General features: G+C 43.4%; 1 protein-coding gene across 1 annotated transcript in view; it reads right to left on the bottom strand.

Moving 5' to 3' along the window:
- The window catches only part of LOC137958987 (nuclear pore complex protein NUP93A-like), a 46,194-nt gene that overhangs the window by 21,823 nt on the left and 597 nt on the right, over positions 1 to 23,774 (bottom strand). Inside the window, exons 3-12 of the mRNA XM_068806229.1 lie at positions 23,141 to 23,207; positions 17,310 to 17,369; positions 16,790 to 16,879; positions 16,172 to 16,441; positions 4,206 to 4,301; positions 3,962 to 4,096; positions 3,680 to 3,733; positions 2,885 to 2,968; positions 2,337 to 2,423; positions 951 to 1,853 (exon numbers count right to left, since the gene is read on the bottom strand). Of these exons, the coding sequence (XP_068662330.1) occupies positions 951 to 1,853; positions 2,337 to 2,423; positions 2,885 to 2,968; positions 3,680 to 3,733; positions 3,962 to 4,096; positions 4,206 to 4,301; positions 16,172 to 16,441; positions 16,790 to 16,879; positions 17,310 to 17,369; positions 23,141 to 23,207 (1,846 nt within the window). The remainder of the gene's footprint in view (positions 1 to 950; positions 1,854 to 2,336; positions 2,424 to 2,884; positions 2,969 to 3,679; positions 3,734 to 3,961; positions 4,097 to 4,205; positions 4,302 to 16,171; positions 16,442 to 16,789; positions 16,880 to 17,309; positions 17,370 to 23,140; positions 23,208 to 23,774) is intronic.

The raw sequence follows: 23,774 nt of genomic DNA, 5'->3' as shown, positions 1-23,774 counted from the left end.
AAAGGGACAAAAGGGATCCCTGACGGGGGTTCTGCACCGAATTAAAGAATCCAAGGTGAGGATTTTGTTCCTACAAGCACTCCAGATAAAGAATTTTGCACGTGGGGAGGAGGGGTCCAGGCAATGGCCACAGGGTGATTGGGATGGTTTGAATTGGGGTTGTTGAGGAAGTTGCTAGCTGAGGCAATTGAGAAGGTACCTTTTGGACAGGGGATCCAGATCAGTGTATCAGGCTGAGTCTAGGATTCTACAGTAGAGAGACTAGTCAGGAGATTAGAAGCCAAAATGGCTTCAGAATCAGAAAGAGCCCTTCGGAGGTTCAAATTCAAATCTCACCTCTCATTGCTTTAGAAAAAAAAAATCCTTGGTTAGTATAACTCAATGTGATTTCCCAGAGAATTGATTTCTTTTCTGGAGTATGAATTTTTTTAGCTATTTATGGCTTCAGGAACTTGCTTTCCAAATTCAAATATTTGCCCGGGAAAAAGTTCTCCTGGTTTTCATTGTTTGATAACCCTCTAAATTTTTTTCTCATAAACTAATTTACTTGAAACAGGTTTCACAGAAACTGGTTTTCTACTGCTAGTCTTCCAGAAAATTATTTTCCCGGAAATTGATTTTGAGGAACCTATTTACCCTTTAGATATCTAGATAACGGTTTTCCAGGATAATTTTTCAAAGAAGAAAAGTTGATTTCTTAGAATTTCCAGCAATTCCCAGAATCTTTTAAAAACTAAAAAAAATAAAAAATAAACTGTAGTGCTGGATGGTATCAGTATGACAGTAATTCCAGTAATATCCCAGGGGCATTTAGGTATTCATATGAATGCCAAGGTTATGTAGATAGACAAGCAATATTCCAGCAATATGTTAGCAAGTAACCCTTTTGGACATTAAAAAAATGTACAAATTTATACTACGCAATATATAAAAATAGCAGGTACACTTACCTTGTCATACAGCCCAGATTCCTGACATTGTCGAGCAGCATCAAGTAAAAATTGTTGTTGCAATTTTCTGTCCACCAAGAACCTTCTTAGTGCACCTTCTTCTCCAGCAGCTCTTGGACCAAGCAACACGGGGATGCCCCCATCACGTAATAAAATCTCCATCAGGAGTTGTTTCAACATCAGATCTCGTTGTCTCTGCTGATCAAGGCTGGCACGCCCAACCCATGACAGTTCTCCACCACCCATGGCAGCCGCAGCTTGGGCAAAATACTCCAAAGCCAGCGAAAGATTGCCCGATCTCAAATAAACTGAACCATGCTGTCGAATTATACTGGCAGCTTCAGCAGAACCATCCCTGGTTCCTAATCTCTGGCCGCTAGTAGTTGCTTCAGAGAGGACTCCATGGTCAGCCAATGCAATGGCAATATGTACAGCATCTATGTTGATCCCTTCTTCCCCAGTTTCCTTGGACAAGTATAGGATCGCAGGAACCAGTTGAATGCTTAGAAGTAAAACATAAGGATAGACCAAAGGGTCTTTACCATTTTTAGTGTAGTATGATGGTTCAAACTTATTCAAATAAACTTGCAGATCATCTAGAGTGTATGGGACCCACCCCTCACTTAGAACTAGAGAGGAAGGTTCAGCTGGAGCATCCCGAACAGCCGAGAGTTTGAACCAAAGGAAATCTTCAATAGTGCTGAAAAGGGTTGGGAGATCTCTGAGCAAACAATCAATCTGGCGGCGGCAGCCAGAAACAATAGCATAAAGTAATAACTTTTTCTTGTCATATACAATTCGACCGGCACGATCTCCCATACGAAGCATTTTCTCACATTCTTCTGCCGCAGCAGTTGCCGTCTCTGGTTTCACCTGACCTCCACTTGCAATCCACTCTGCTAGCTGCTTCAAACAGTGTACAGAGATAAATAAGAGAAAAGGAATGCGTGCAGAAAATTATCCTTTTCCTAATACCAATGGATAGGAATGGTAGCTGGGCAGGTTCAGTAAAGGTTCTAGAAACCCACTCCATCAATCCCTGTAAATGCGATCACTGGCCTGCCCCATTACATGTTTCTTTTCTTAACCATGAAACCTAACCATGAAACCACCCCACCCCATGTAGAGTAAAAGTTCAGAATACGTAAGGAACAAACTAATAAAATACAATAAAACTTGAAAACACTAAAGGGCAATCCCAAACTAATCCCTGCCTTGTTCCCACATGGGGTTTGTCCCTGAGCCATCCCCACTCTACGAGGTAGAAACCTTACCCTGTCCCCATTTTAAGAGGGGCAGATCAGGGTAGGATCCCTGTTTAACTCACCCTGATGTCGTGCCTACGAATGAACATAATTAAGTGCACAGCCAATGATATGGACCGACCTGAGGAGCAAAATGGTGCGCGACACGAGATGATTGGGCAACATTTCTTGCTTCATCATAATACCCTGTTCTCAAGCAAAAGTAGATCTGCATATAATAATTAACAAGTAAGTCTGGAAACAAATCAAATAGGTGCCATGAAAACTACGACAGACTTAGTTGCTACAAATTTTTATGTTCAACTGTTTTTTAATGTAAGGAGGTGAATATATCATGCACAAGAGACCAGAATTCAAGATGGTAAAAGATCTTTAAGAAAAGAAAGGATACTTGATTATTTTCAGTGAATAAGATGCTTGCAACTTTCTCATGCATCAAATATGACAAGACTTTGAGCTGCAAAATGTGGAATAGAGAACAGTTTTGAATTTTTGGATGTTATTCTCTTCTCATATACCATACATTTCTAATGCTTGACCCACAGCTGTCGGTTTTATGTACATTATTCCCTCATAAAATCCATTCTAACTTGTATGTTTAGACTATCTGTAAATACTTTCATCTATACACTGTATTACAAATAAAGGAATCTATAGAGTCACAAAAACCTGTTGCCAAGTTGTATCAACTGGTGGATGCCTGCGGGCATCACCTGCATCAAAATCCAGTACGCCATAATCTCTTAAGCGAATCTGTAGCCCGAGTGAGAGGGGTCAGAAATGACAAAGATGAAAAGTTAGAGTCCGTTCCAGATTTATATGCTTGGGAAGAAATTTTAGACATAATTACAGATGCATTAAACCTAACAGAGATGGAACTAGTGGTGTAAACGGTATTCCATATCCGTTCAATCCGTTTATTTTAAGGCATTCCAGTTCCTTTTATTTACCAGGTTAATAACAGGGTAAATGGATAAACGGGTTAATAAACAAAAAACAATAAAAAGAATTAAAAATATATAAAACTCTTAAAAATTAGAAACAAAACATAACAACATGTTTATAATGTTGGAAGATAGTAAAAAATCATATAACAACATACAAACAAAGTCCCTTACATAGGTATAGAATAACACCCTTACATAATCGGTAAATGGGTCAACAGGTATATAATAGGTACAATCCGATTCTCTTCCTTTTAATAAACTATAAAACGGTAAATGGGCACAATTATCTGATTAAGAATATGGGTAAGATTTTTTGTTCCGTTTAATAAACGGCGAACAGAATATCGGGTAATTGGTAAAATTGATGCCCTTAGATGGAACCACAAGCAGGCCTATGTATGTATATTCTGTTGCATGGTGATGCGCAGATTTTTTTAAAAATTTACTATTCAATGGACTTCTTTCAAAGTTCCCTGGTGATCAAGAGTAGAAAGATGATCAAAAGTAAAAAACAAACCCTTAGGAATGCTCTGACTCTTTGCAGATTTCCAACAGCACCCCCAAGAGCAGCCTGCAGACACAAAAGAGATATAAAATAGCATCTCTGAGCTTGATGGAGAAAGAAGCCTCATCAGAAGATCTCATGACATCCAAAGACCAAGTACAAGAGCAACCACAGTAGCCAATATTCACAAACCATAAGAATGATAAGAACTAAAGATACGCATAGAATACGAAACAGTTGAATAGTAGCAGTACACAAGAAGTAGTGGTACACCACATACGCATTGAGGTTCACCTGTGCAGGATGACTTTGAATAGTGTCCAGGATGTATTTCTGATGTCCCCATTCCAGATGATACCTTGCCCCCAGTACAAGTGACATTTTCTTTGAAACATTCCTGTGATTAACCAAATCTTCACCAACCAACGACTGCATGAAAAGATATATCCAGCTGAGTCATGCATGTCAAACGTAAACAAGAATTGAATGAAGAAGAATATTGAAAGTTTGAGATATACATCAGATCGTGCAGCTTTACCTGAACTAAGTGCCATATCTTCTGCATGCTTACAGATTTCCCACCAGCAGTGTCATGTCCAGGACCTTCATAAGCAGCCTTGAAGGCAGTTGCAGGCTAGTAGAGATAGTCAATAGATAATTAAATGATGCTTGACCACCAAATTCCTCAAGTAGAACACAGAAGTGTATAAGTATGATGATGATCATGATGATGATGATGATGATCAAGAGGTTAAAAATTCTAATTGTAAGTTTTGTAATGATGTTTTAGAATCTGATAATCATTTATTTATCCACTGCCCTTTTGTTTCTTCTGTTTAAAATGTCATGCTGTCAAAATTTTCAATCCACTTTTGTTTCCCGTCCACTTTCCCAAAGTTGGTTTCTCAAATGATTAATAGGGCTCTCCCAAGTTCCCTACCCCACTCCCCCTCACAGATTGAAAAAAAGGACGACCATATAACAATCACACTTCCCGCTCAAGCACTGGGCAATGGAAGAAATAGGCTTGCCCACACCATATTTGTTGAAGCAGTCTCCAACCAGACAACAGGCCAAACCATCTCCAACTGGTTCGCCAGCCAACTTAATCTCGAGTGTGTCCCAAACTGCTCCCACGTCAAGAATTGCACTTGACTACTCATCTTCCAAAACTTTAAAGACAAGTGTGCTGCAAAGAACATCACCACCCATCCTAGCTCTCCCATCCTTACCTCTGAGGATTGGAAGCCACAGGCAGATTAGTTTTTTGGTCAATGGATTACCATCAGAGAATTACCCATTGAGCTCTAGAGACGCCATCCCTGGAAAGCATTGCCAACACCTTTGGAACCTTGAAGCTTCTAGATGAATCAACTGTCCCCACCCACCCCTCCATCCCCCCCTGTTTTTCAATTCAAATTTTGAAAACCTGCACCCCGCACCCGACCTTGACCACCACTCTGACTCCCACGTCAAGAATTGCACTTGACTACTCATCTTCCAAAACCTTAAAGACAAGTGTGCTGCAAAGAACATCACCACCCATCCTAGCTCTCCCATCCTTACCTCTGAGGATTGGAAGCCACAGGCAGATTAGTTTTTTGGTCAATGGATTACCATCAGAGAATTACCCATTGAGCTCTAGAGACGCCATCCCTGGAAAGCATTGCCAACACCTTTGGAACCTTGAAGCTTCTAGATGAATCAACTGTCCCCACCCACCCCTCCATCCCCCCCTGTTTTTCAATTCAAATTTTGAAAACCTGCACCCCGCACCCGACCTTGACCACCACTCTGACTCCCCATCAGCTTTTCAAAGAGTTGTTGAACCCACTAACCTCACAGATGCAGGCCAATCCCCAACAATTGAAACCCCCCACTGCCTTCCTGCACTCACCATGCCAACCCAAGATGTCCCCAAAAGCTGTCGTTAACCGAACCCATCCCCGAGGCCACTAACAAGCCAATTGACAGTTCTGGAGCGCCTGACCATCAACCCAACAACTCCTGCCATCCACCATCAATATTTTTTGGCACTTCCTAGGCCTCTAGTTTCAGACTCCTAGCTGACGTACCATACCCCCCCCACCCCAATCTGTTGGTGCTTGCCATGGTACAACTGAGGCTTCCCTTGACACTTGACAACAGCCCGCAACTCTACTTGACCGACCAACTAACCCTGGCCATCGCTCTGGCTTTTATACCTGCTAGCCGCACCGGAAAAGCTATCGCCACTCCCCCCCCACCCCATGCCACCGCTCAGACAATGAATCTTCCACACCCATTACAGCACCCCCTCATAATTCAGGCCTTCACCATCCTACTATTCAAGACTAACCAAAGAACGCCTCCCCTCCCCTCCTTGAAACTTATACCAAAAAAAAAAGGGAAAGGGCGACTCTGGCAAATTTCCTACAAAGGGCCAAGTTGTCAACAACAATACTGGTCAACCCTATATTTGGTCGAATCTCTCCCACCAGGAGAACACTCCAAACAACTTGTTGATAAACTCCAGTCAGAAAAACACAAATATGATTAGGAAACCTGGAGTCAAATGATGGAACTTGCTGACAAATTCGGGGCCGTCTACATTGTGCAACTCCCTAGGGTTGACGAGCAAGCGAGAGTCTCAAAACCAAGGAGAAAATGATTGTCTTATCTTGGATTGTCCGAGGAATTGGCTCCTATCAAAAGCGCACCACGATCAACAACACCCTCTCGTGTTGCAATCCTTCAATTGTTATTCTTGAAGAAACTAAGGCCCAAATTGTGGACAACTCCTTCGCCCATGACCTCTGGAATTGTAGTGGCCTTGAGAGGAGCACAATTAAAGCAATTGGCCACTCTAGTGGCCTCCTCATCCTCTGGAATCCTAATTCCATTGACGCCCTTGACTCCAAGCATAGTAATCACTCTATCAGCCTCCAAATCCGTGACCATTGTTTGGGGAATATCTAGTGCCTTGCCAAGGTGTATGGCCCCACTTGTTACAAAAAGCGAGCTGCCTTCTAGGATGAGCTCCTTGACTTGTTGCAGTGCTTGCCACTACCATGGCTGTTCACTGGCAACTTCAATGCAATTCATTTCTGCAATGTGAAATCACCATTTGCCACTAGAATCTCCTCCTCAATGTGGGCCTTCGCGGACTTCATTGGAAATTGTGATTTGGATGAAATGAATCTATCTGAAAAGGAATTCACTTGGACAAACGAGCAGCCCCTGCCAATCCTGTCCAAGTTCGACCGTTTCCTACAAACAATAGCTGGTTCTGGCTATAAGAAAATGCATCTAACCGGGTCCTCAACCCAGTGGGCTCTGATCATTGGCCCATCCAGTTAGATAACAAAATTCGGCCATTGGGGGAATAAGTCCTTCAGGTTTGAGAATTATTGATTCAAAGATGCTCGGTTCGACTCAAACCTTGCCACTTGGTGACCAACATTGGCACTCCCAATAATGTCGGTTGGGCCTTTGCGCTCAAGCTCAAGATACTCAAGGTTAAGCCCAAATCCTGGTCCTCGACTCGTCGCTCTGCCAACATTGTCGAGACGTGCCCCCTCACCCAAATTGCTGATCTTGATCTAACAAAGGAGTCCCTTTCTCCACCTGAATTCTCTTCGCATTTCTCTTCTTCAAAGTTTTCAAACAATTTCATTAAATGAGAGCTATTTTTTGGAAGCAATGCGCATTTCAAGTGGCAAGGGAGATGGAAACACCAAGTTCTTCAACTCTATTGCCTCGGCTAGGAGGAGATCTAACCGAATCACCTCGCTGTGCATCAATGGCCAGGTGACTTCGAACAGATTCTCCATTACTTATGCAATTGTGAGCTTCTTCACAAACCTATATATTGAGGAATGCACCAACCGGCCCCTGCTCCAACACATCCAGCTTGTGCAAATCAGCACCCACACAGCTACCCTGTTGGAACAACCAATCTCCTCCTCTGAAATTGAAGTTGCCTCCCTCGATATGCCACTAAACCGAGCCCCCAGTTCTCATGGATATAATGGAGAATTTTATAGAAACTATTGGCCGATCTTTAAGGATGACCTCACTACAATAGTTCACCACTTTCATCAGAATGGCATCACCTACAGAGCCATGTGGGCCTCCTTCATTGCTCTTGTCCCTAAAAAGACAAATGTGGAGCACCCCTGTGACTTCTGGTCGATCAGCCTCGTATCCAACCCATACAAGGTCATTGCCCAACTGCTGGTCCATAGAGGCTTAAATCCGTTCTCTCCACTCTCATCTATCATGAGCGAAGCGCCTTCATGAAAAGAGGAAACATTTTAGACTCCACCATGGCTGTGCATGAGATACTGGACTTTTTCAAGCAATCCAAGCTCCCTAGGATCGTTCTCAAGCTTGACTTCGAGAAGGCCTTCCACCGAGTTAATTGGATGCAGGTAGACAACCTTCTTATGCTCATGGGCTTTGGCACTGTTGGAGATTTTGGATCCGAAGTTGTATCTCCTCAGCCTCATACTACATCCTCCTCAATGGAACTTCATGTAGATATTTTTGCGGCCCCCTGGACATCCGGCAAGGGGACCCTCTCTCCCCCTTCTTGTTGAACATCATGGCTGAATACTTATAAACAATTATCTACTCAACAAAGAGCAGCGAGTGGCTCTCTCCTATTTCCGATCAAGACAATCTTGACATCCCCCTCCTTCAATTCGTTGATGACACTCTCTACCTCGGGGCTCCTTGATCAAATCAAGAAAATGAAAGCACTGCTAGGTCTATTCGAGCTGAAATCAGGACAGAAATTAGCTGGCATTCTGGTCTGCAATGTCAGTGGAAATGACCTGGGGTGCTCAGTTGCCAACCCTTCCTGCACATACCTGGGCCTTCCTCCTCTTGACAGCACGTCACGCAAGGATTCTTGGAGCGCTGTCATTAAAAAGTTGGAGAGGCACCTTGCCTATTGGAGAGGGAAATTCTTATCAAAAGCTGGTAGAATGGTCCTCATCAAATCCTACTTGGCTAGCATCACGAATTATTTTCTTTCCCTATTCCCCTGTCCAGAAACTATCTATCATCGCATTGAATCCTTGAAGAAACGTTTCCTATGGAGGGGCCCGAATGGTGAACATAAATACCATCGCATTTGTTGGTCTGAAGTTTGTAAATCTGTCCACCTCGATGACCTTGGCATCAGGTGTACTGCTGACATGAACTGGGCCCTCCCATTAAAATGGATTTGGAAATTCAACATGATGCCTAACCAGATTTGGAGACCAATTGTTGCAACCAAGATTGGGAGGAAAGATTGCTGGTGGACTGGAGGTGGTCGTCCATACCGTCTCTCCCCCATTCGAAGGTCGCTCTTCCTCCTAATCCAAAGTTCGCCTCCACAACCCTGTGCTATGTTGGGGACGGGATGATTTAAACAAGCTTCTGGTCCGAGGTGGCTGGGAAATAGACCTCTCAGCAACTCTTATCCAACTCTTGCGAATGTTACTACCAGAATCACTTCAATAGTAGCCGCCGCTTAGCATGGCAATGGTGATTGGGACCTGCTGCTTCAGCGTCGGTTAACTAACAGTGAAGCCTCTGATGTCTCCAGCCTCATCTCTGACCTGGCCTCAATCAAGATCTGTAGCCACATACCGGATAAGCTAATATGGTTAACTGACCCAAGCGGTAAATTCACTGTCTCCTCTGCCTACTCCTGCTTTCATGGCGGGGGCCCCTCTACTAATCACAGTTCAACTATGCTGGCCTGGCGTCTTACAGCCCCGCCTCAAGTCAGGTTCTTCCTTTGGACAACCAGCCTCAACAAGATTCTTACCACAAATAACCTGCAACACCATAGGAACCTAAGTCCCGACCCCACTTGTCCACTTTGTAATGATGATAGAGAGACCACCAGCCACACTCTCCTTCATTGCCCATATGCTTGGAGAGTCTGGTCCCTCCTGTTCCACTAGATTGGCCTGCAATCATGCACTACACATGACATCCCATCAATGCTCCAATCTCTATTAGGTGCCTGGATGACAAAGATGGGCAAGATCCTGCCTTCATGCTGCCTTGGATTTATTCCCTGGTCCATCTGGAAGGAAAGAAACAGCCGGCGCTTCCAATGTAAGTTCAGAAGCGTTGAGGAAGTCTCTAAATCAATTTTTGGACAGATCTCTTCTTGACTGCTCTCAAAGATGGATTTCCAGCACCTCCAAGGCAGGCCTTTGTAAAATAATTGACTTCTGGTGGCTATGATGTCCGGGCCATCCAGACCGCCAAACATGGTTGAATGGGAGCCTCCCCCTGCTGGATTCCTCAAACTCAACTTCAGTGGCAGTGCCCTTGGATGCGCGGGACCTGCTGGCTTTAGGGGGGCCATCCGTAACTCCGAGGGTACTCTCCTCCTAGTTATGTTGGACCTCCTAGAATCTCAGACTCCACAACTGCTGAGCTTGTTGATTTACTCCATGCCTTCACTATCTATTTTGACCGATTCTCAAAACCATTGTTTGTTGAAGGGAACTCTAAAGTGTGATTGATCAGTGTGCGGAAGCTAAGGAGCCACCTTGGAGGCATTGGCTAGCTATTATGACATTTGTACCATTTCCTCCAATCTATGTTGTACTTGGAAGCACATTCCACATTCAGCAAACTCCCTTGCTCACAGCCAAGCCAAAATGGGAATCTCCCTTCAATCCCTTGTTGTAACGGGATGGTTCCCCTAACTTGTATTTCTCTTCTTTAATAATATTCACACCTTATTCAAAAGAAGACGATAAGCCGATGAAACAAAGAAACGACCGTTGTCGTCAGGAAGCTAGATCATCCGGTCAGCCACCTGAGGACGAAGTTTAATACTGCCAAGTCCGTCAATTAAGTCACAAATGTCAATGGCCTCCTCATCAGTGAGGTTGCACCTCAAACAAAGATCCCAAGAGCCGTTTCCCCAAGCTTCATCAGCAGAGAGCTCATGGCAAGTGGTGAGCTGGAGAAGCAGGGGGAAGGATCCATCACCAACAAAATAGCAGGTGGCAATGCGGAAGGTGAAGAGGAGATGGAACATGACCTTCCAAATGGGGGAGAGGTGGCAACTGCTACAATCAGTAATCCATCTATCCCCAAGACGTTGCAACTTGGAGGCCACCATCGGTTTCCAAGATGCCACCTAGGGGGAGCTGAGCTTCCAGAACCACTTAAAGGGCAGATCCCAACTCCTTGGTACGTCTGATCCCCAGACCGCCCAAGGACTTCAACATCCAAACATCTTCCCAGCTGACAAGATGATAGTGAAAATCATTGTCCGTACCACACCACAAAAATCGTCTCTTAATCATGTCAATGTGCCGGCTGATAGAGGGTACAAGCAGATGGTGTCAGTACCTAAGCAGTTGGTATCGTCAACAAACTATAGCAGAGGAATATCAAAGCAACTCCAGTTTGAAACAACTTCGAGCCAGCCAAGGCTACGGGTAGAGTAGAACATAGAGGACAGGTACTCCGTAATATTATTGAAGAGAAATGAGGAGAGGGGATCTCCTTGCCGAATGCCGCGAGAGCCATGAAAGAAGTTGCAGACAATGCCGTTGAGGAGTAGAGAGTAAGAGGCTGAAGAGATACAACTGTGAATCCAAAATCTCCATCTATCCCCAAAGCCCATGCGCTGAAGAATGTCATCCAAAAGGGATCAGTTCACACGATCGAAGGCCTTTTCAAGGTCGAGCTTGAGGACAACCTGCAGGAACCCAACTTAACGAAGTGATCAATAATCTCGTGAGTGGCCATTGCGGAGTCGAGGATATCGCGGCCCTGGATAAAAGCACTTTGACCGTTGTGGATGATGGTGGGGAGAACAACCTTGAAGTGGCGAGCCAAGACGCGAGCAATGATCTTGTATGGGCTAGAGACAAGACTGATCAGTCTGAAGTCAACATTAGTTTTCTTGGGCACCAGAGCAATGAGAGAGGCACCAATGCTTTTAAAAGTAATACCACGATAAAAAAACTACGAACCGTGGAAATAACATTTGTTCTCAAGGTAGGTCAGCAAGTTCTATAGAATTCCCTATTGTGCCCGTTCCCAAGACTATGTCTTCAACTTCCAAATCCGAGAAAGGTAACTCAATGAAGGCCGTCAAGGTGAGAAAGATCGAGGCGAAGCGGAGGCTAGATAGGCGGGGGCGGTGGTGGCAGTCTTCCCTGTAAAGATCTGTGAAAAACTGAGAAGAGCATCAATAATAGAGGCCCTATCTGAGGTGACTTCATTGTCGATAGACAAAGAAGTGACTCAGTTAGTCCTCAGGCGAGTTGAGGCAATAGCATGAAAAACTTTGTGTTGGTGTCACCCTCAGCCAGCCACTTGAAGCGGGCCCTTTGCTTGCATTGCACCTGTTCAATGTGAAGAATAGATTGAAGATTGTTTTGAAGAGAGATGCGGTTGGAGAATTCAGCATAAGTAAGGCACCTTTGCTCCTCAATCAGGTCAAGGCCAGCAATCTGAGACTGGAACGATGACTTGTGAGAAATGACAGAGAGGCGACGTTCTAAGGACCAAGATTTGAGTTTTTCCTTAAGGCGCTGCAGTTTGCGCGGGAGGGATCAGCCATCATAATTGGGGTCCCCAATAGCCCCCCACCATGAAGTAATATTGTTAGCAGAGTGCTTATCCATCAACCAAGTATTGGCAAACCTCAAGGGAGCAGGGCCGCATTTGTCAAGTTTGGTATCAATCTGAATAGGCCAATGTTAGAGCCAGTACGGCTAAAAACAGAATCACGTGTGTTCTCATAGAACCTAAGTCAATCACCAATGGCAAAGAAGCGATGCAGCTTTTAAAGGACAGGAGGTCGTTGCCAGTTTGACCAAGTGTAGGTCTTACCAGAAAGACAGATTTCCTCCAACGCAAAGCTACCAATAAAATCAGTAAAGTGCCTCATGGTGGTAGAGATTCTGATGGCAGGAGGAGACTTTTTGCTGCAGAAACGGATCGCATTACAGCCCCCAGCGAGGAGCCAGGGGATGAGCCAGTGAGGTAGGAGGTCAGTCAGCTCTTCCTAAAAAGAGCAGCATTCCCGTAGATACCAGTAAGGCCCTAAATAAAGCAAGTGCATCTATCCCGCAATTTGATTCCAATAGAGAAGGAGCCAATAACATGATCCAAAACCTCAACAATAGATGAGTTCCAAAGGACGAGAAGACCTCTAGAAAAGCCAATAGTGTTGATGGTGAGCCATTCCAAATTGCTACAACCATAAATCATGGATAGACGAATTAGAAGGATTTTGGCTTTTTGATTCTTGCAAGATTACAATTGATGGGTGGCTCCTAGGAAGGAGATTGCGCACAGTGGCATGCATCCTAGGAGAGCCAACCCCTCACACATTCCATGAGATTACTATCATCTCTTTCCTTTTCTGTTAACTCCTGATGCGGGCTTGTCTCCCAGTAGGTGGTCTTTATTAGTCACTCTCATTCTTCTTGCAAGCTTCGTTATGCGACTCCAAGTTTCTTCATCAAATTGACCACGTTCAGACTGTAGGGCCAAGTAGAATTGTTGGTTTTTGTCATCCGGCAAAGGGAAGCAAAAATCGCCCAAGACCATATCAGTCGGCGAGAGAGCAAGCAGCTGGATTCCCCAAGGGAAAGGGCTCGAGAAGCAATGCGGCATCAGCACTGGCCAACGGAGGAGGCCGCCAAGCAACAAGGTGGGGGCCACCGGAGGGGGGGGGGGGGGGGGGGGACAGTGTTGTGGGGTAGAAGAGACCAATTGTGGGGGGCTCTCGGTTCCATTCGAGACAGGGGGGATGGGATTGGTTATGTAGAGGGGGGGTGGACGGGGACGTAGTTGAGGGATGTAATGAAGGGGAGGTATAAAATTTGGCAAGTTGGCAGGCTTGTCGGATGAGGAGACCTAGAGGTGGGAGAAGAAAGGACCAAGTGGCAAAGGTAGTGGGAGGGTCTGGTTACGAAGTGAGGCCAGTTGGGGGGTAGAGGGATCAAGTTGGTATTGCAAAGGAGGGCCAGGGTCAAAAAGAAAGGGTAGGGTAGGTAGTCGTAGACAAAGTGGCAAGAGCTCGTTGGGGGGCTCAGAGGTGACAGAGGGTGGGGGCTCCAGCTGGCAGATCGGGTGGCCCAATGGATTGGCAGTGTTGTGGGGTAGAAGAGACCAATTGTGGGGGGCTCTCGGTTCCATTCGAGACAGGGGGGATGGGATTGGTTATGTAGAGGGGGGGTGGACGGGGACGTAGTTGAGGGATGTAATGAAGGGGAGGTATAAAATTTGGCAAGTTGGCAGGCTTGTCGGATGAGGAGACCTAGAGGTGGGAGAAGAAAGGACCAAGTGGCAAAGGTAGTGGGAGGGTCTGGTTACGAAGTGAGGCCAGTTGGGGGGTAGAGGGATCAAGTTGGTATTGCAAAGGAGGGCCAGGGTCAAAAAGAAAGGGTAGGGTAGGTAGTCGTAGACAAAGTGGCAGGAGCTCGTTGGGGGGCTCAGAGGTGACAGAGGGTGGGGGCTCCAGCTGGCAGATCGGGTGGCCCAATGGATTGGCAGTGTTGCGCCGGGCTACAGAACGGGGTGGGGTTTCATCGTTGTTGTTGTCGCAGATGGAGGTGACAGTGTCAACCACAAGACCTCCGAAAAGGACACCAAGCCAAAAAAAGGATTGGTTGGCATCGAGTCGAAGGAAGGTCGCCCCAGACTGAACGTTGCTAGGGTTGATGAAGAGCCTAGCTCGGACGAGCCTCCAGCGGTCAGCTATGCACTTGTCCAGTCTGATAAGAGTGCCAAAGTGACTTGCAATGAGACTGCCCATAATTTGGATCCACTTACAGAAGCATAGTCGGTGCAAGGTAGGGTTCTAGTCCCGGACTAAGGAAATAGGAGCAGAGATTGGGAGCCGAGTTGCCCTCCAACGATCCCCGAATGAGCGGAAAGTGATTATCCACTCATCCGGGCACAAGTAGGAGGACAGCGGGCAGTAATCCAGTCACAACTGATGGGATAACCAGTCTGAAATGATCTGGCCGTCGGCAGGTGAGGTGCTCAAGGTAACCAAAGTTGCGCATTGCAAACTGTCGAGGCCAGAACGGATCAGGTGCGGGGGAGCCAAAATGGTTGGGTGGTCCCGGCCCAAGGGGTGATAGTACGGGTTTTGAGGGGGTAAGGGTGAAGAGGCTGAAGTGGCTAGAGCAGTTGGGGTGAAGTAGGGGACAGCAGAAGGTAATTTCAAAGTCGTCGGTTGGGTAGTAGTGGGGGGTTGTGTGCTAGCGGGTAGTGGAGGCGGGAGGAAGTGTCAAACGGATTGGATGAACTGGGTCCAGCCAAAGGCAGCATTGGTGGCCTCTAGTATACCAATGCGGGCCGTGCTGATTCAGTCTTTGTACTGGACGACGTGGCATTTCCTCTCTCGCAGACAGTGAGGAAACTGAAATGCCAAGGTCCAGACCAAAGCTCCCTCATTCCCAGCGAAGAGTCGTGGCCACTGTGAACTGAGAAATGAAGGAGGCACAAGTCGCCGCTGGGATGGTGACGAAGGTCTGACAAGCCCTTGTCCTCGCTGTCACTCGAACGCAAGGAGTGTCACGGAGAGCCACTCATGTGATCGACAGCGAGGTAGGGCCATAAGCGAAGAGAGATGGGGCAGTGGGGGGCGTTGCAAAGCCTCGGGGATGTTGGTGTCGATGTTTCCGGCGATGAACGGTGGTCCAATTGGTGTTGTTGTCGTCGTTTTCAGTCCTCAAAACGTTGCTCGGGATGCCAGGTTTGGTTGTGTCTTTAGAAATGCGGTGGTGACATGAGATCGGAGAACAAGTAGGACGTTAGTCGGCGGTTGCTCGCCGGTCGTGAGAGCCAGTTAAGGTTGTCGGACTTCTTCCTCGAGAACAACGGTGGGGGTGACTGCAATGTCCATCGCGATCGGATGGAGTTTCCGATCAGAGACAATAATCACCCCTCACACTTTGGCATCGCTCATTCCTCTCTCTGGTCGCTCGACACTCAATTCTCTTGCGCCGTTCAACTCACCCGTCGTGAGTCGCTCATCTCTCTACTTTCACAAAAACTGATTCGTTGAAAAAATGTTGGATAATGGGCTTTGAGTAGACACTTGTAACTCAAAACATAAAAATACTACAAAATTACCACCACCTAAAACATTACGTAATTGCCACTAAGAAAATAGGTAATTGGGTACAAAATGACTCTTACCCATTCCTATTCCATTTAATAAACTGTATACAGGAAAACAGTTAATTTTACCCACATTTACAAATGGGAAAGAAAATTTATCCCATATTTGTTTAGAATTGGATGGGTAAAGCAAAAAAAGGGTAATTGAGTAAAACTGCCACCTCTAGGCATAATACCTCACTGAAAGGAAGCTTGAGAAGAATCATGTCAAGATACCCAACATGAAAAGACAAATATCAAATTGCATGGTCACATTCTCAAACAATAATATCTAAATTAGCAATCAAAGGTTTACACCAAATAAATAGATAAAAAAAAAGTGCACTAAGACAGCTGAAACCTTACTTTAAATGGCAAACCACGCTCCCTCATTTCATTAAGATTTCTGACAATCTCCTCATATGCTTGAGCCTTCTTTTCAAGGACAGGCTGGTTTGATAGAGGTATAACCTCCATGCTTGATGGACCAGTAGAAACACAAGGACTAGATGTCAAGGATGAAATCTGGCGAGGACCAGCTAACCCAGTGTTTAAAGAAGCACTGTTGGTTTTTTTTAATGTTGAAAGACGGGTTAGACTTTGCAAAAAGTCTCTCTTCTCCTTTTGCCAGTCTTCCTGCAGCAGTAAATATAAATCAGATACAGATCCACAGGCAATACTTTAGAATTTAAATTTCTACTTAATATGAATCCCACCAGTATCCAAAGTACAAGTGCAAATTCGGATAAAATGAGAGACACAACCACTTTTTGATGAAAGTCTTGTCAAAGCTCATTAAAGTCATAAAGTAAGTCCATGGTTTGAACTGTTTCCACCTTAACTAAAAACCAATTGAAACAGAGAAACTGTGGGAAATCTTCTATTTTCACTTTTCAGGACAATTGTTACTGTATATAATGATTAGAAAGCCTTTATACAAATAAAAGTATCTGCACAGATTAAGAACTTGTTGAGCAAACTAACCTCCATGACCTGCATCGTGTAATCATTAAAGCTTCTCAAATTGTCTTTCTGAGCTTCTTGGATAGCTGATACCATTGCCATTTCATGAACCTTATGATGAGCAGAAATCATAATAACCAAAAAATATCATCAGATCATAATTAAAGCATCAGAGTTAGGAGTAATCAAAATATTTTGTGGACAGGAAGTAACTGTAACAGACTTTTTCTGTTGTTAGAAAAAAGAGAAAAAGGCAAGAAGACACATTGTAGTTAATAGGAGCATGTATGTAAATATAATATATTATCAGCAGGATGTTAATCTTACAGACAGACGCATAAACTTTCCGTAATTGAGGGACTATCAACTGAAGGTTCTGAGTTCTTTAGGAGGATAACTCTTCAGAAATAACTAATACGTTTTAACAAGATGCTTTCAAGAGCTATATCCAACAAAATTAAATCCTTTAGACATCAAAAACAAGGGCTATAAGTATAGGACAATGAAATTATATGTAACAAATAAAGAGGGTCAAACTCACCTGCTGCAAATACTCTTCTACACTTGTGGCCTCAGCAGGAAAAACATCCTCAAATGTTGTCTTCATAGAAAAGTAAACAAGTAGTGTCAACTATAGAGTCACTTAGACACCTTAAAAAGACCAAAGAAGGCCCAAGGAAGAAAAGCTAACAACATAACACTAAATATCAAGAAAGTGACTGTTTCTTCACAGTTATTGGAAGCCTATGCTGACATTAGGATATCAGATTTTTTATTATTTTTTTTCTTGAAAACCAGATCTAACAAATTATTTGAGAAGATACGTCTAACAGATGCTATCAATATGTCAACCAAAGCAGATACAGATCATAATTGTTTTAAATAGCAGCAGGGTTTTTTTTTCAAATGATAAATAAAACTTTACTCTTTATTCAAAAATAAAAAATAAAACTTTACAAGAGGTTTATAGGACAGAGAAAATAGACCACCCAGGGAAAAAGAAAACAAAAGTTCATTTCTACATTCTCTAGAAAATGTGTTTCTTTATTGTTTGTCACAGTGCAAGTAAATGGAAAAAGCCTATGGTGATTCAGGCCATTGCGCGCCTCCTTTCTAACCAGCTTAAGGTTGCCTTGACTATGGTGATTCACAATGGGCAGTTAGCCTTCATCAAAGGGAGGACCATCCTTGTTCAACCATGGCCACCCATGTAATTTTGGATCGCTCAAGAAATTCAAGCTGTCCTTAAACTTGATCATGAAAAAGCATCCAATCGAGTAAATTGGAGATTCTTGATGACTTGTTGGCTCGAATGGGACTCAGAGAAAGCTGGAGATTTTGGACCCAAGCTGTATTTTTCTTCAACTTCATACTCCCTTCTTATTAACAGCATGGTTTGTGGTTATTCTGGTAGCTCCTAGGGGATTAGACAAGGTGGCCCCCTCTCACCTATGTTATTTAATATCATTGTTGAGTATCTATCATCTCTGGTCTACTTAACTAAGAATATTGGATGGCTCAAGCGAGTCTCTACTTAATAGGAATATGATATATCTATCCTTAATTTGTTGACAATACCCTCATCTTTGGAGAAGGCTCTCTCGAGGAAATACAAAAAATAAAAGCTCTCCTTGGCTTGTTTAAATTATCTTCTAGGCAGAAAATAAACTTGCAAAAAACTTATTTAATGGGATACCACATTGAGAATGACTTGCTATGTAGCATTGCCTCCCACCTTGGATGTACCGTAACCTCTCTCCCAACCCCAATTTCATTGCTGCCCAAACCATCAACTCTGGACACCGTAGTTTGAAAAACTAGAACAATGCCTTGCCACCTGGAGAGGGAAGCCTCTCTCCCAAGCTGGTAGGTCCATACTTCTCAACTCTTGTATAGCAGGCCTGCCACATTATTTCCTATCCTTTATGCTTTGTCTTCTGCTATTTGTCAAAGAATTGAAACTTTGAGAAAAAAAGTCTCATAGTGTAGACCAGTGGAGACATTAAATACCAACAAGTTGGTCAAAATGATGTTTGTAAGCCAAAATCCCAAGGCGGCTTAGGGATTAGACTCACCGAGGACATGAATAAGGCACTTCTAATGAAATAGATTTTTTTTTAAATGATGCTGACTTTTATTAAGACAAAAACTCAAAAGAGCAATTTACAAAGGAGGGAAGCCTTCCCAAACAATGAGAGATTGCTGGGAAGTTCCGAATTTTGCCAATTTATCAGCCAAAGAGTTGGTTGATCTAGGAATGAGATTCCAATTACTATGAGTAGAAAATACAATGTCAGCAATACTATCAGTGATGGGCCAGTGGCGCCAAGGGGGGCTGTCTTTGGAACACCAACTAATAACAGTCTTCGAGTCACCTTCAATGATTAACTTGCCACGGAGACGATCCCTGAAGATTTGGAGGCTGAACAGCAAAGCACTAACTTTAGCAGTATTAGAATCAGCAATGTCCACCGGACCAACATAAGAAGGAATAGGGTTTCCATTGTGACCTTTGAACACACCGCCTGCTCCAGTCGGCCCAGGACAGCTAATATCACTACCATCAAAATTCAGTTGAATGCAGTCGCAAGGGGGAGGATCCCAGAAGGCCATACTCGGAGTTCTGCAGGGGCTAGACATATGGGCGATCAAATTCCAATTTTCCTGAAGGGAAACACCCGATAGAGTGGCAAAATCCTTCCTTGTATGAAGCCAGCCATGTTGTTTAGGGTGCTAGCTTTGGAGTTGAATCTCCGGTTGTTCCACTCGAGCCAAATGCACCATGGAACATGCGCAAGATAGGCTGAAAGTATTAACTTGCCCAGCCGAGGAAGGTGAATCCCTCGAACCATCTCAAAGATGCCAAAGAGGTCCTGATGTAGCCCCACTTGGAGCCCAATGTTTTGAAAAATCTTCATCCAGACTTGCCACGAAAATCCACAATGTAAGAGGACATGATGGACTGTCTCATCGCACTCACCACAAAGGGGACAAGAAAGATCAAGGGCGGTGAAGCCTCTTCTATGAAGGTTGTCAGAAGTAGAATCTATTCTCTAATGGCCGACCACACGAAAAATTTGATTTTGCTTGGCACTGAGAGTTTCCAAGCCAAATTCGTAGTGTGCTCATGAATACTATAGTCTTGCTCTCTGATATGAGAGTAAGCAAAAGTAACAATGAATTGTCCATTCTTGTTGGGCTTCCAAATCAGCTTATCAACTGAATGCTCCCGGATTATAGTATTACTAAGTCTGGTAAGGAGAGCAAAAAGCCAACGATTCTTCGTCATTTAGTCCCCGACGGAACAGGAGACTCCACAACTGATCACTCCATGAATCAGCCACAAAGCAAGAGAGGTCGCTAGCCACCCTATCCAGCCCCAGGAAGCCTCCGAGAGGGATCAGGGGCCACACCATTCATCCGTCTGATGAAATGGAATTGGATATTCAATACTTCCCCAAACACAATCTGGAGGCCTATGATAGCAAGCAAACTGGATTGGATTGAACCATGGTGGATTGTGGGAGGAAGAAGTCACGAACACTCCCTCCTTTAGCGTTATGTTTACCCTCTACTACAAAACTTTGAAAAATGAGTGCAATATTATGCTGGAAACGGAACAAAAATCCATTTTTTGGATAGACTGGTGGACAAAAAAGGGACCCCTTTGTGATCGATTTGGCTCATTAATAAGAATAAGCAATGATCAGGCCACTACTGCTTCTGAGAGTGCAGTCATACTTGCAGAAGGAGTCGTATGTGCCAAGGATGCAGAGGGAATAGATAACAGTGTCATACGTTGTGAAATTTGTTGTTGTTGTAGATCTATTGTTGTTGTTGGATCAATTTATGTAATTCATCTGGAGCACTAGGTGGGATTGTAGTTTCAGACCTTGGTGTTGTACCTTCAAGTGTAATAGCATTTCCCCACGAGGGATTCCCAAATTTTACCCAACATCTATCTGAGTAATGATTGGTGCGTCATCAATGAACACACTTGTGCTCAGATTTTCCATCTCCTCGGCTTCGGCCTCATCCTCTATCAAAACTATCTTTACCTCTGCCTCTACCAGTCCCTGTGTGCCCCTTGGACATGTCTATAGAATCAGATGTTGTAGCTGATGTATTAAGGGCAGTAGTTTCATCCACTTTAGTATCTTTTCTAGATCTATGCACAACAATCTTTTCAGCTCTCTATACCTTATTAAAGGTAGTAAAGAAGTTAGGTATTTTGTCTGAGGCCAAAATTTGCACCTTTATGTTGTCAAATTAAGCACCCAATCCATCTAGAAATTTCTCTATAAGGAGTTGACTCTGTTGTTTTCAGAGTTCCCTTTCATCCGTAGTAGAAGGATGAAAAATATTAATTTCCTGCTAGATAATAAAAAAAGAACTATAGTAGTCTGTCACAGTTTTGTTACCCCTTTTTAAGCCAAAATATTTTGTATATAATTCACAAACCCTGGAAAGATTGCCCTCTTGTCCATAAAGAGCTTCCAAGGACAGCCACATACCCTTGGCAATTTCAAAATTCATAACTCGGCTCCTGATATTAGATTTGATGCTATTGATAAGCCAAGTCATCCCTTGACTGTCTTCAGTCTCCCAATCATCATCCTGAGGAATAGGAGGGCCATCTCTAATAAATTCCAACTTCTTCCTGCCCTTCAAGTACATTCTAATAGATCTGGACCAAGTAAGGTAATTATCACCATTCAACCTATCAGAGGTGATAGTGATAAAATATTTACCATCAGGATTATATGACTCCTTTGTTGGAGTGTAAACCACACCAAAGTTAGCCATATCAGATATATAAGAACAAGTAAAACTTCCAAAAAGTTCCAAATCAACCGGCTCAAGTGGGCCCCACAACGTAAAAAACCACAATTAGAGCATATATAAGATGTATGCATATCAAACAATCCAAAAAATCTAACAAGGAATCAAATTCAGAAGATAAATCTGATGATATTCATTTTTTGAATCTTCTCAATCTGAGTCGGTTCCACCCGAACCCTCTATATTATTCCTCTTACAATTGATGAATGTGCTCCAGCTTCACGAGATGCAGAGGAATCAGTCAACCATCTTCTGCTAGTTTGTCTATTTCCTTGGAGAGTATGGACATCTCTGCTCAACCATATCAGCGTACAATTCTGCTTTCCAAATGATTTGCTTGAAACATTCAAAATGATCCTAGCCACAAGCATGCCAAGGCTTGGCAAAATTATTCTCTCAGCAATTATCCTACATCCCTTGGGGCATTTGGAAAGAGAGGAATAATAGAAGAATCTATCTCAAATTCAGAACGGATGAAGAAGTTGCTAATTGCATCATTGGTCATGTCTCGATGTGGATTCACACTCGAAAAGAATTTGGCTTCATGAGGGACTCTTCCCTCGGGCTCAACTACAGTATGTCCAACCCCTCCCACCCTCCTACCTTGAAATCCTGGACCCCTCCTAATGCTGCAAATCTTAAGTTCAACTTTGATGGAAGTGCGAAGGACAACTCGGGTACTGGTGGATTTGAAAGTGCAATCTGTGATTCCTCGGGTAAAACTCTCATCACTACTCAAGACCATTGGGGATCTCCGAACCCACCTCAGCCGAATTATTCGCCCTTCTCCAAGGGCTCATTGTCTTCCAAGACCATCTCAGTGGCCCCTTTATCATTGAAGGTGATTCAAAAGTTGTCATCAGTTGGTGCTCTAACCTCACGAACCCCCCATGAAAACTTTGACCTCTTTATCATGAAATTACAGACATTGTATCTTGACTCGATGTGAATGGTCTCATATTCCTCGATTAGCTAAAGATGTTGCTGATTCACTTGCCAAACAAGTAGTTTCCCTACAATCTCTTGTTGTTAGGAGCGTGGTCCTTTAGCTGGCCTTTGTAATCTCTTATTTGGTTAATAAAATCTCATTTCACTCAAAACAAAAAAAGTAAATGGTAAAGGCCATGGATAAGGTGGGGTCATTAACCTTTTATTTTTAAGGTTGAGATAGAGGAAGACATCATGTCACTTCATCTTATTTATACTTTTTTATATATATATATATATAAACAAAGTGATTCACTTTCTCTAGGTAACGTAGATTCAAGCCAAATTTTCTTATGGTTGTGTGTTTTAGGCACATTTCCTTGAGAACTAACTTGTCTCCAAAATTTTCCTACACACTAACATACCCTAGAGAAAAAACCAATAAGGATAATATATCCTGGGATGCTGTAAAGAACTAAAATAAGGGAAGATACTGCATTCAGACAGTTAATATATTTGAAACATTATTCAATAGAAAATTATATATATCTGACAATATGCAAAAAGAAGCAAATTTTTTAATATTTCCAAAAAAAAACTTACTTTTAGTTCAAATGATTTGAGATCCCGTGCAAGTTGTTCGGCATTTATTCCTTCCCGCGCCAGCAGCCTACCAAAAACTTAATTGAGATGCTACAATCACAATAAGACACATTCTCGTGTTCTTATGTGAGGCATGTCTTCTTAATCAACAATAAGGGAATGATCCAGATATGCAGATACAATGGACTTATTACTATAAAAACAACCATTCATTGTAGAGGAACTTGATGACAGAATCACCTAATGATGTTAACACTTATGTAAACATGGACCAACTCTCAAATCTTTGCACCGTCAAACATATGAGTCACCATCAGGTATTGGTAATATTACTCCATAGAGATAAATAACCTTACATGAACTCATGATATTAAAGTTTTGCTCAGCTCCATGCTGTTGAGCTATACGTCCAATTCCTAGAGCTAGTATGACACCTAACTCCAGGTTAGGATCATTGTAGTGTCCCTATAGTTTAAATACATCTGACCACATAATTTCCTTAAAGACATGACTAGCAGCAGAAACTCCGATGCCAAAATAGAGTAAACATGTTGCCATTCTGCTTGATCTGATACCATTTTTCTGCGATAGTGTTGTTTACAGTCGCAAACCCACCACAAACTTTGCGACAAGC

Source organism: Aristolochia californica, unplaced genomic scaffold (assembly GCF_029961685.1).
Source record: "Aristolochia californica isolate CCGP_79_NKW_82.1479 unplaced genomic scaffold, dmAriCali1.0.hap1 SCAF_3, whole genome shotgun sequence".
Classification (NCBI taxonomy): domain Eukaryota; kingdom Viridiplantae; phylum Streptophyta; class Magnoliopsida; order Piperales; family Aristolochiaceae; genus Aristolochia; species Aristolochia californica.
Note: the sequence above shows the minus strand (reverse complement) of the source record. Positions and strands in the feature narration are given on the sequence as shown.